The 13,773-nt window shown below is 38.2% G+C and overlaps 1 protein-coding gene across 6 annotated transcripts in view; it reads right to left on the reverse strand.

Annotated features, from left to right (window-relative positions):
- greb1 (growth regulating estrogen receptor binding 1) overlaps window positions 1-13,512 on the reverse strand; it is a 42,792-nt gene extending 29,280 nt beyond the window's left edge. For all 6 annotated transcript variants that reach the window (XR_009815629.1, XM_061964332.1, XM_061964329.1 and 3 more), the window contains exon 1: window positions 13,393-13,512. Coding sequence is in view for 5 of the 6 variants with exons in the window: in XM_061964332.1 (XP_061820316.1) it covers window positions 13,393-13,421 (29 nt within the window). In the remaining variant the exon portion in view is untranslated. The remainder of the gene's footprint in view (window positions 1-13,392) is intronic.
- Between the last annotated feature and the right edge of the window lie 261 nt (window positions 13,513-13,773).

Below are 13,773 nucleotides of genomic sequence, written 5' to 3' on the forward strand. Positions count from 1 at the left end.
GGGATCGCAGCAAGAGGAGGCGAGCAAGTGACAGTGATGGAGAAGTTTTTGAGAAGGGAAAATGCAAATGCCGAACAGGGTCCTGGACAAAATTCTGACCCAGATGAAGGCCCTAGTATGATTGGTCGACAAAATAAAAAAAGACAAGACGGTGAGCTTGAGGCAATACAGTGAAAGCTATTTTTCATTTGGATTTACTTTCACCGGGGATGCGACAGCACTGACTCCGCAGTGCTTGGTGTGTGGTGAGTTTTTGATTGATTGATTGATTGAAACTTTTATTAGTAGATTTCACAGTACAGTGCATATTCCGTACAATTGACCACTAAATGGTGACACCCGAATAAGTTTTTCAACTTGTTTAAGTCAATTCATGGTAAAAGAAAGGAGCTATCCAATAGCGCCATTTTGCCAAGCAATCTTAAACGCCATCTCCAAACGAAACACCCTTCCGTTCAAAACAAGCCGATGGACTATTTTGTACGCTTACGTACAAACAATGAGAAACAGGCAACTTTTCTGAGAAAAACCACAAAGCTAAAACAAGAGAGCCCTCAAAGCTAGCTACCTTGTTGCTGAACTCGTAGCTAAATCAAAAAAGTCCCACACTGTGGCAGAAACATTAATACTGCCAGCTTATAAAGCCACTGTAAATTAGATGCTCAGGCCCAACTTTCACACTAGGTGAGTATAAATACATTTAGAAACTATATTATTAACTATATGTATTATACACTGTGTTAAGAGTGTCATTTTGGTTGGTGGTGTGCCGCAGGATTTTGTAAATGTAAAAAGTGTGCCGCGGCTCACAAAAGGTTGAAAATCACTGTTCTAGTGTATTATTTCGCAAAATCGAGTGCCCAAACAAACGCGTTACCGAGTTCTTTTAAAAAAAAATTTTTTAATTTATTTATTTATTAATCAATCAACAAAACAATACACAACACCACAACAATGCAATCCAACTCAAAAACCAAACCCGTCCCGGCAACATTAAGAACAACAATAAACAGAGCAATTGAGAGCAATTGAGGACACACAAATCCAAATGTAGTGAAACAAAAATGAACATTATCGACAACAGCATCAATATTAGTAACAATTTCAAAATAGCAGTGACTAAAAAACCCTCATTGATATCATCATTAAAAACATTAATAAAAAATTAGAAATGAACAATAGTCTGTCACAGTGGCTTACACTTGCATCACATCCCATAAGCCCGACAACACACCGCATCCAACATTTTCCACAAAGATATAATAAGTGATATTTTGGTTCATTTATTAGTTGAAACAAATTTGAATAATGGATCCCATATTCCAATATATGACTAATTATTATCTTACCGAGTTATTAATACACTGTGTGAGTCCAACTGTGTTTGCAACTTGTCTATATTAGAAAACAAGCCTGTGTTAGCTTGCTCCACTCCCCACCCGGCAGCTATTAAAGTTAAATTTAAAGTACCAATGATTGTCACACACACACACTAGGTGTCTTTGGTATGACTCGGCCGGGGTTTGAACTCACAACCTACCGATCTTAGGGCGGACACTCTAACCACTAGGCCTAGTGCCCCTTCTATAACGAAAATAAACCACTTTAGGGCCAAATAAAGTTTGAAGTCAAAGCATTTTGATAAAAAAGATGAGAAACAATATTAAATTCATGAAATAACTCATAGTAAAATTACACAAAAGTACCGTTACCTCCTTCCAACGAGAGTCTTTAATTAAGGTAAAAGTGATTCCATTTGTCATTTATATATTTTGCATTGTTTTCTGCAAGTACAATTACAAATATTGTCTAATAAATGTGTTTCATGTTAATATTTTTAGGTGTCTGGGACAGATTCATTTTATTGTTTTCCAATGGAAGAATTTGATTTGGTTTTCATATAGGCACAAGACATTAAAACAACGTTAAGAACTTGTTGAATTTGGTCCTAACGTTGAGCAACTCAAACATAACGTTAAAACAATATGCTTTTTGACAACGTTTAATCGATGTTGGGTTCTGATTTAACCATTGCATTTTGGTCATACACATTTGACAACGTTTAGTCAGGTTGTCTTGTTGATTTGACCAACCAACAACGTTGATCCAACATTGGACATCAACGTTGTCTCAATATACAAATTCAACTATTTTGCAATGTTGTTTCAAAGTCAGTTTTAAAGGACATGCATGTATAATCAACGTTCTATCAAAGTCTTGTGCCTGCTAGGATGATTCGGACGAAATACAAATAAACGGCAAGAGACCACGGAATCTTATATTCCCAATTATTCCATCAAGATTTTTTAAAAGTCTGTCCCTGGTTGTAAACACGCAAATAAAACTGTGACATAATTTACATGTATAGGAAAACTGTAACCATTATGAGCACTAGGGATGTCCCGATCCGATATTTGGATCGGATTGGCCGCCGATATTTGCCAAAAAATGCGTATCGGCAAGGCATGGGAAAATGCCGATCCAGATCCAGTTTAAAAAAAAAACTCCGGTCCGTGTTTTCCAACGCACCTATTTAAATAATACATTCCACTTTTCTGCTGCACCCTAATTTCCGTTCCGCATTTTCCAGCACACCTTCAACACATCCACAGGTCTGTGGATTCTCACGCAGTTGCTTTTAGCTGCAGGCATTACACGACAGGCTCTTCACTCTTTCCTGTGTCTCCCTCTCACAGACAGCAAGCGCACCTTCTTACACACGTCACATACTGTCACGTCATACGTCACATACTGCCACGTCATACGTCACATACGTATACGTCCTCTCCCAGCAGAGAGGTAGCAGCATGGCTAACGTTAGCTGTGATGCTAGCGCAGCTGTGTGACCAACCTTCCCTCGAAGGTGCGCGCCTGTGCGCATAGCAATTATATGCCACGCACAAAATCAAATAAAAAAATAAGCGCATTGTGCAACCTACTAATAAAAGTCTCAATCAATCAATCAAAACACATAGAATCATCATACTGCTGTGAGTATATGCATCAAGTGTTCATTCAAGGCTAAGGCAAAAATATCGAGATATATATCGTGTATCGCAATATGGCCTTAAAATATCGCAATATTAAAAAAAGGCCATATCGCCCAGCCCTAGTTCAATGATGCCATTTCTGTTTGTTATGTATAATTTTGTCTATTTTGTGATTATCCTTGAATAAACAGGTCAGTTTCTTGTTACCAACCATTGTGTATTACCGGTATTCAAACTCCCCTAATTCAGCTGGCTAGTTGTTATCAAGAGTACTAAAACCCTTTTCAACATGATTCTGACAACTAAGTAGGCTAAATAACTTTAAACTTTAATACATGCTCGGATAGGCCAGTATTGGTCAGTATCGGTATCGGTCAGTATCGGTATTGGATCGGAAGTGCAAAAACAATATCGGTATCGGATCGGAAGTGCAAAAACCTGGATCGGGACATCCCTAATGAGCACTACACAATGAAGTAGCGGTTTATCGGGTAATCTATCGATTGGTTTGTTTGATTACTTAAGTAATCGGATAAAACACACCTTGTAGCCTCTATGCATTATTTAGGGAAAATAGTTAAAATAAAGGATTTTTATGCTTTTCATAAGCTGTATTTTTATTTTATAATATAAATGGACATCATCAACATTGAAACTGCACAACGTGTGCATTAATAAAAATTTAAAACCCCAAAAAACCTCTCACAATCACTCAGATCATGGCTATTACAGCGGCCGTGTAAAAACTATGACAACATATTTCAAGTTCTGCGTACTCCATGCGGTCCGTATTTGATAAATTTTTAATTTGTGAGTATTCATTAAACGATACAATATAAATCAAAACTTTTCTCTAATCGAATAATCAATTGAATCGATATAGCCCTACATTAAATTTATTCACAAAGTTTCTGTTTTATGTTATTCCCCTGAAATGCTATTTTGGAGGCACACACAGGTACAAGCACACACACTTTGACAGCCACCTTGTACTTCCACACTTTCATACGTAGAGACACAATGCAGAACTTATTGCCTCGCGCCGCTTTGTAGGGAGACAGAAGAAGGAGGAAGGCCCTTCATAACATGGTCTGCGAGGGAAGGAAGTAATCACACCTTCTAGCAAAGAGGAGACTGACATTTACAACCGCGGGGAGAGGAGGGAGACGCCAGATGAAAGCAAGGGGAGACGTCCTCCTGACTTAAAAACGGGGACCTATAGTCAATCAACATAACAATCACAACAACAAAGTGTCAGTGTTCAGGCACTTAGATATTACATTTAGTTGTCCCCAGTTTTGTTTTTTAGCAGGTCCTTGGTGCGTAATAAATCTTTTTGGTCAATTTTTTTAGTTCCCTTTTAGAGGAAAAAGACATAGCAATGGTTAAATCTTTGACAGAACCTTTGTTGATCTTTTCTCTTTGCATCTCCCCCCTCTGACCCTGTACTGCCTGACGTGGAAGTGGGAGATCCTTTCATCCCTAAACCCACTACTACCCCCATTCCCATCTCTTTTGCTCTTTCTGTGTCTCTCTTTCACCCTGGGGAGAGAGACACCATTGTGGTGTTTTATGACCTCTTGGTCCTGCCTGCCCACCACCACCAACTCCATGTTCTAAACACACAAATACAAAACCTGTAGTTAGGAACCATTTCAGGATGTCACCTCCACAGGTATTTTGCATCTTCTTTGTAGCTCTTATGAAACAATTTACTTGAAAGCATGTATGCCATAAAACATTTGCAACAATGCAGGGCAAATTATACAAGACTTAAAGCTACTATATCCAAAACTATATGGAGAGAGCCTTGGCGTCTCATCACCACAGTGTCAAAGGTCAGTCTAGATAACAATGTTTAAGCAAGCCTTTACCTTTAACACACACACACACACACACACACACACACGCACGCACAGACTTTGATGGAGCCTTTACCTTTAACATGCACGCACACACACACACACACACACACACACACACACACACACACACACACACACACACACACACACGCACGGATGAACAGTCGAATGCACACCCACACAGACGCTCTCCCATGGGTTTGAGCTCAGTGGACACAAAGGGCTTGTCTTGGGGAGGGGTGAAAGGTCATCCTGGGAGAGGTCAGATAAGATCCCCAGGCTCTTTCTCTTGCCAGGCCCACATACCAGCCGCGCACAAACACACACAACATCCTCACTCCTTCCTTCTTTTCAGTCTGACAGGCTGGATTGCAGCGTCCGTCCATCCTCCACCGCAGTACCATGGAGAGCAGATCAGGTTACACACACTAATCCAGACACACACATGTTGTGTATTCATTTAAAAAGAGAGTGTGTGTGTGTGTGTCATCTGGTCAGCGTATAACATCACACAGTAAAGCCAAGAGAATGGCAGCTTTGCAGATGCTACATGAGCACTGACCCGCGGTCAAACACATGCAAAGAGATGTCACACACACAAGTGGAGACTCGCATGTGCCCAGGGATGACCTCTGACCCCACAAGAAATGCGCTCATTCAGAGTTTGCTCAACAGACATCGGATCGATGGCCCACCGACGTACTCGACACCCCCATGCACACACAAGGTTCCACACGAGCGATGTCAATACCACAAAGACGTGAATCTCTATCATATCACTGTGTTTACATCTGGCTCACTTAAAGTGACCATAATGCCTAAACACCGACACCAGACTAAATGAGCTGGGCCGGTTGCTTGGCTAGCGTACCGCCACATCCTTGAGATGTTTATTCTTTGTGCTCTTTTTCTTGCCTCACTTCCAGGGAACTTGTCTTGTCTACAGTCTAGATAATCTGGATGTACCTCAACAGATGCAGTACGTTCCCTGTCATTATGACTCACAACATGCAATGTTTATTTATGTGTCAGAACATGAACTCACTGTGAGTCTGCGCACAGAGACTTTTATCAAATGTTTTAAAAAACAAAACACTGGATTGTTCTTCACCAATAGCACCGGCAACCATTGTACACCATGGGGTTGCGAGAGGAATATAATAACGGTAACAGAATAACTTTACATGTATGAATCCTAATTTCCCTCACAGGCTAATGAAGTAATCATATCCATTAGGGATGTTCCGATCAAGGTTTTATGTTTCTGATTCCGATACCGATCATCCATTAGCAGTGTTGGGACTAACGCGTTACAAAGTAACGCGTTACTGTAACGCCGTTAGTTTTGGCGGTAACTAGTAATCTAACGCGTTATTTTTTATATTTAGTAACTCAGTTACCGTTACTACATGATGCGTTACTGCGTTATTTTTTATGTAATATCGGCTAGAAATTGAAGATCTGAGTGTGTTTTATTGCAGCGCTGCCTTCTGAATCTCTTGTGTCACAAGCGGAGGCGCGCTCTGTGTGTGTGTCTGGGTGTGGGAAGGGGATGGGAGGGGGGGGGGGGGGGGGGTGCGCGCAATACAACGTAAACCATTGGCCAACCAAAAAGTAACCACAGAACACTATACGACTATACGGTATAGTGTTCTGTGGTTACTTTTTGGTTGGCCAAGCGGACGTGATGACAGGCTGTTCTCACTCAGGTCCGCACGGACCTGGAGGGGGCGTGCCTTAAGTCCGGCTGGATATCAGGGGAAATTTGGGAGAATGGTTGTCCCGGGGAGAGGCACTGCAATTCGGGAGGGTTGGCAAGTATGAGATATTCTCACTTCTTTTCTTTTGTCGAGCACAAAGAAATAACATTTTAGATAAATGTAAGTTGTGTCTTGGATCAAAGATCCCGTCTACTGCCCAAAACAACAATTAAAATCTGCCTGGTTAGGTTTTGTGTATGTCACGTGTGCCTTCCTTAGGTGAAGCCAGCTTTACAGCTATGTTGTTATTATGCTGTTTGTTACTTATGTATGTTATGTTGCAGCTATTTAAAATAGTTTTGTCAATTTGTTCTGGCCTGAAATAAATTGGCCCTTTGAAACATATCTTTGTCTTTGTGTGTTGTATGTATACCACATTGCTTAGCAGAGTTCAGTGATGCAAATACATGTCAAGTTGATCAACACATTGTATTATTCTCCAGTGCAATAACAGTACTGAAATGAAGGCTAAAAGGGCATTAATGGGAGCCTTAAAAAAAAAGAAGTGAAAGAAGTAACTAAATAGTTACTTTTCACAGTAACGCATTAGTTTTTGATGTAAGTAACTGAGTTAGTAACCGAGTTACTTTTGAAATAAAGTAACTAGTAACTGTAACTAGTTACTGGTTTTCAGTAACTAACCCAACACTGTCCATTAGTGAGATCAGCTGATACCAATACCGATCACATGTATTAACTGTACATTTTTCAGTTTATTTATGGTGAGTGCTTTCGACAGTTTAACAACATGAAGACACTATTTACACTTAGTCCTTATTCTCTTTTATTATATTCAGTTGCTTGAGCAAAACAAAGTCAATAGTACACAATAACTAAACAAATGCAAAAACTACTATCTACTACTTATTTAAGTTATTCAATTTTTGCCTTCCTGTGTCGAGGGAATTATTCCTTGAGTTGGTAAACACAAATTAACAAAAACAACAAAAACATTATTTTGAGATAATAAAAAATAGTAATATTATTATCTATTTAGACTCTTACTAATCCACTTGGTAATTTCCTGCTAATATCTGCTGTAAAGTGGTTCCATCTACACTTCTTAAAGTTTGCTAAGCACTTATTTTTTAGCTTAGCTATTAGCATGCTTGCCACTGGCTTTCTCTCGGTGTGTGTCATGTGTGGCCTTGTTCTCCAGTGATAATATTAATACTTAATAATGATACTTATAATACTAGGAAATACAGTTTATTCAACTTAATGGAGGTGATTATTATTAGCTTTGAGGAGCGGCTCTACACTGTGTATGGAGACACATAATTAGCTGCTAGCCGCTTATCAGCCGTAGAGGTTTGGCATTCGTGAACACCATAAGAAAGCATTAATCGGCTATTGGACATCACATAAGTTTTCACGAAAATCGGACTCTTTGGACATGTTTGAATTGTGCATGTTGTGATAATCTAAGGACCACTACCTTATGTAAGAAAGGTTTCATAAAACATTTTTCAAAAACTCCCACTTAACCTTGACACTGTCTTGCACTTCCCCTATTAGTCTAAAAGTCTAAAGAATGGCAGTCCAAACTTTTTCCACCAAGGGCTTCATACAGGAAAATGTGTTTCTTAAGCCAATCAATAAACATAGGGAAACATATAAAGCAGGTACATTTGCTTTGAATACATTTAAAGCAAAAAAACTGCCTGCAAACTCAGCTTTGGGCAAAACAAATAGTATTAGTGTAATATGATAACATTCAATATTCGAAGTGTGATATCTTAATAGGGCTGCAACCATTAATCAATTAATTTGATAAAGAAAAAAGCTTTGGATTTATATTTTATTGCTTCTATTAATTGTTTAATGAGTGTAATAATAAAAATTCATCAAATCAAGATCGCATCGGAACTTTAAATACATGGACGATGTTTCCGCACGGCCACTGCAATAAGGCCCACGTGAGAGCAGTAATGTGTGGGTGTCGTGATTTGAATGTTGATGTTGTGCGATTATTATAATAAAATAATTAAGGTAATTGCAAGTAGAAAAATCATTGTTTATTTAAAATATTTTCCCTAAAATACGGATTGAGGCTATAAAGTGTGTTTTATCCGATTAATCGAACAAACTAATCGATAGATAATAGGGGTGTGGGAAAAAAAATCGATTCGAATTCAAATCCCCATTCTCACGTTGTATGATTCAGTATCGATTCTTATTTTTCAAAAATCTATTTTCTTCCCCCGCTCCCGGCAATGTGTATGTGCCTTCTGGGCTACCGTAGGTACTGCGCAATAAGCAGCGTGGCTACTGGTGGCTAGCTACTAAGGGGAGTGTAGTGTTGTGTTGCCGCTAAAATGAAGGTAGAAGAAAAAGAAACCGAGCAGCCTAAAGAAGAAATACAACGCCTCCGCGCACTTTGAAAGCAAACGTTTGGAGACACTTTGGATTTTACCGTGGCAAGAAAGGGCTTGACATGACTCATGCAATTTGCAGACTTTGCAACGTTAAAGTTAAATATTTTGGTAATACTTCAAATCCACGCGCTAACTTGGACAGACACCACCCAGAGTTATCAGAGGAAAAGGATCATCCACTAACAACACCGGCAGATGAGCAACGCACACTTCAGCAGTTTACAAAATTACCACCCAGTTCTGAACGGGCAAAGAAGATAACCAGATCCATCGCTTGTTTCATTGCAAAAGACCTGCGACCATAGAGCGCAGTGGAGAGAGAAGGCTTCAGGTTCATGATCAAAACTATTGAGCCACGGTATGACATTGTCTGTAAAAACCGAGCGTGATGGCCATCACGCTTGGTTTTTACAGACAATGTTGTACCTTCATTCTACAGAGAGACAAAGCTAAAAGTGGGGGAAGCTGTGACTAAAGCTAGCATAGTAGCTCTTACCTGTGATCACTTGAGCTCTAGGACCACCAAGTTCTGGCACAGACTGGCAGGTAGCCTAGCCTACCAATTGTATTCTATTGATGTTGCAGTCACAGGAGTTGTATTGCTGCATTTTATTGTTCTGGTAACTGAGTGAGTAGTAACTGAGTGTCAAATTCAGTCAGATGTTAAAACATTCTGTTTTAGTTAAAATTTGTGCAATCATTAATAAATCAGACAACATATTGTTGTCTGGGATTTACATTTGTGTGTTTACATTAGTGCAATCAGTTGATAAAACATTGTCCTTTACACTTATGAAAGCTTTTTACAAAAACCTACTACTCTGCTTGCATGCCAGCAGACTGGGGTAGATTCTGGCGAAATCCTTTGTATTGAATGAATCGCGAATCGTGTTGAATCTAAAAAATCTATTTATAATCGAATTGTGACCCCAAGAATCGATATTGAATCGAATCGTTGGACACCCAAAGATTCGCAGCCCTAATAGATAACTTGATTACGGTAATGTAATAATCAATAGCTGCAGCCCTACATCTTAATGTGTGATATTTATACTAATTATTCTGACAGTTTTATTAGATTTTAGTTTACCACTCTTCCTGGGGTCTAAATATGTCAAAAGCATGCTTAATTTCTACATAAAATATAAAGTACATACTGTATGTACAACATCTAAGACCAAAGTGAGTACACACTAGGGATGTAATGATAAAATATAATAATGAGAAACTGTGGTAAAACTCCCACGGTCAGTATTACCATTTTAAATTAAAATGATTTTAAAACTGTGATTGATAACCGCACTACTATACCGGTGATACTGCTCATTTACTGGAGATCAGAGCCAGAATGTTAATGGCTGGCTAGCTAGCTTGAATGCTAACCAGAATGCGAGAGACATTTCAAGTCTTTCCCCATTAAGAAACAGCACATCACAATCTAAACTTGTATAAAACATTGCAGTTTGAGCAACTAAGCTATTCAGTTGTGCTCGTTGAACCTACAGCATGTGCTCTCTTAGCACAAAATGTACACTCTGAGAAATATGAAACGGGGATGTCAACAACAGAAGGTAAACACACGTGACATCACATATACTGGACGCGCAACACACGTTGTGCATACATCATTAAAAAACACAAGGAAATGGAAGAAGATAAAATATTTAGATACTAAAATAAAAATAATATAGTTCTTAAAGGGGAACTGCACTTTTCGGGGGAATTTTGCCCATTATTCACAATCCTTATGTGAGGCAAGCACACACACACTGTATCCCTTTCTTTTTTAATGCATTCTAACACGTAAATAAACGCTATAAAAAGTCAGCTAGCAATGAAAGTAATGGGATTCGCTCTGTTCTGCCTATAAAGCGCTCAAAAAACCATCCAAAAACCTTCATCATCGTTTTATATGGTGTAAGCATATATGTAATGTAGTAACAGGCACATTCATAATAACATGTAATATTTACGTATTTTGCTAATTTTAAGCATACGGCAGCGCATTCATTTCACAGACGCATCCCAACGTTTGCTATTTCCTTCACGAATAAAAACTACTAAAAACCTAAACTTTTAACTAGTCTTGCAGAAGATGTGAGACAGGCCTCAACATTGGCAATGTTTAAATCCAGGCTGAAAACATTTTTATTTAATTGTGCATATGACAACTGAAAGTATTTTATCTACACTCTTTGATTTTAATTTGAATTAAAATCGTTGTGTACAAATTGTGCTCCATAAATAAACTTGCCTTCCCTTACTACTAACCATGGCAGACTTCTTGAGACCCAACAACTACTTCGGGACAAATGATGTTCCAGAACCTTATATTTTTGAGCCTGAATATAAGATGAGCTTCAAGTTTTAGAAACAGGATTTATAATCTTGAATGAACTTTTACCACAAGTCAATTGCTAAAAAGCAAGTTAGCTCTCTGTGATAATGGCGCCGCTATAAGCAGTTCCTCTGCGCTAGCACTTAAAATAACAATATTGCTAATACTTGATTAATATTCAGGTCACAACATGTAAATGGGGTATTGTTGGCAGTTTTTGGATGTTTTTAGAGGGCTTTATGGGAGCTATAAAATGCAGCAATAAGCTGCATTGTTAGCCACCTCATACTGGTCGTATATTACTAATTAGAATGCATAAAAAAATAAAGACAAATGTGTTCTTTTTATCATTTATAAAAAAGAACCCAGGACAATATCTAATGTTTCTTCCACCAAGAAAGTACATTGTGTGTCTATTTATTCCATTTTTTTTGTTTTTAAATAAAACTTGTGAAATGATTACAGCGTGTGTATTTTTTAACTACTTTTTGAGCACTTTCGACAATACCTGCTGTGGCTCCAAAACTTTGGAACAATATCCCCATTGTTATTTGGACGGCTCCCTCTTTGATGACTTTTAAATCACGTCTTAAAACATATTTTTTACTCTTTGGCTTTTAAACCAGCATGAGAGTTGTGTGATTTTTAGTCTATGTTATTTTCTCTGATGTATTTGATGTATTTACTCTTTTATAGTTTAACGTTTTACTGACTCTTCTAGTATGTATGTCTTAACTTCTGGGCAGCACTTTGTGAAACTTCTATGGTTTTTTGAAATGTGCTATATAAATAAAGTGGATTGGATTGGATCGGGATCTTTCTGTGTGGAGTTTGCATGTTCTCCCCGTGACTGCGTGGGTTCCCTCCGGGTACTCCGGCTTCCTCCCACCTCCAAAGACATGCACCTGGGGATAAGTTGATTGGCAACACTAAATTGGCCCTAGTGTGTGGATGTGAGTGTGGATGTTGTCTGTCTATCTGTGTTGGCCCTGCGATGAGGTGGCGACTTGTCCAGGGTGTACCCTGCCTTCCGCCCGATTGTAGCTGAGATAGGCTCCAGCGCCCCCCGCGACCCCAAAGGGAATAAGCGGTAGAAAATGGATGGATGGATGGATGGATTGGATACGTGATAATATCAATAACTGTGATAACTTTGATCACAATAACTGTTATATAAAATGTTCATATCGTTACATCCCTTGTACACACATATTCATACATTGCAATACAACAACATATTCAAAAAATAGGCATCAGCTCTATAATAATTACATGTACAGTTATGCTGATATAAGATTCACAATAGTCCTCAGGCTAGAGTCACTTCATGCATGAGGTAAATATTATTTAACACAGTCTAGTTAGAAACCAAAAATAGTACAATTATTTCTGTGTAAATATATAAAGTCTTAATCTTTTACACAATGTTATTGAGGTCATTCCTATAATGAAAAATGTGACATTATGTTAATCTGCCATGCGGTAGACTATTGCCCTTTGGGCTGCACTTTGAACACACAAATATAATACATTTTTCATTGCTATTCTAATGGAATTTAATTAATGTATGTATTTATCTAACTATCTGTAATATATATATATATATATATATATATATATATATATATATATATATATATATATATATATATATATATATATATATATATATATTTAATGACAGAATGTTATTTAAAAAAATGTTTGTACTGTTACATTTGGGCGACTTAAATCGCATAAAAAGTCAACAGGAAGTCAATGTTTTGGGATATAAGGACAAACATGTCGGCACTGCTGAACTGCTAGTAAGATGTAAGACTAGCTATATACATATATATTATATATGTCTAACGTTTTAAGGAGGATATGAACACGAATTAACAAAAACAATAATATTATTTTTCGGTTTTTAGGCTGCAGGCCCTCAGTTGATTATTTCCTGCTCGCGCGAGACACAGCACCACCAGCCTCGTCATTAAGAAGTCTTTGATGACTAAACGTGCTTTGCCCTGAACAAATTACAGTCATAAAACAGAAAAAATAGAATAAAAACATACTCACTTGAGCCACCCAGGTGGACAAAGAGACATATAAATCTTGAAGAAAAGTCGTTAATTCAGCCGGCTGTCTCCATCTCACCCGCCATAGAGCAAGTGAGGGTCGCTCGTGTCATCACTTTTGGTTTGATCTCTGCGAGAGGACAGGACCTCCCACTCCTCCTTTGTCCGCCATGTTGGTACGGGCCATCACTCTACACGTCACACGTCTATTTCTACTTTTTAACATCAAGTTTCAAGCTTACTTAGATTAAAATCAGGCTTTAAATAAAGGAACAGCAGTTTTTTTTTGTTTTTTTTGTTTTTTTTGCTACAATGTACTTTATTACCATATGAGGTGTGTCAAGTAGAGATAATATAGAGGTAAAATAGTTATTACTTAAAG

The sequence above is a fragment of the Nerophis lumbriciformis genome, linkage group LG06, assembly GCF_033978685.3.
Source record: "Nerophis lumbriciformis linkage group LG06, RoL_Nlum_v2.1, whole genome shotgun sequence".
Taxonomy (NCBI): Eukaryota; Metazoa; Chordata; class Actinopteri; order Syngnathiformes; family Syngnathidae; genus Nerophis; species Nerophis lumbriciformis.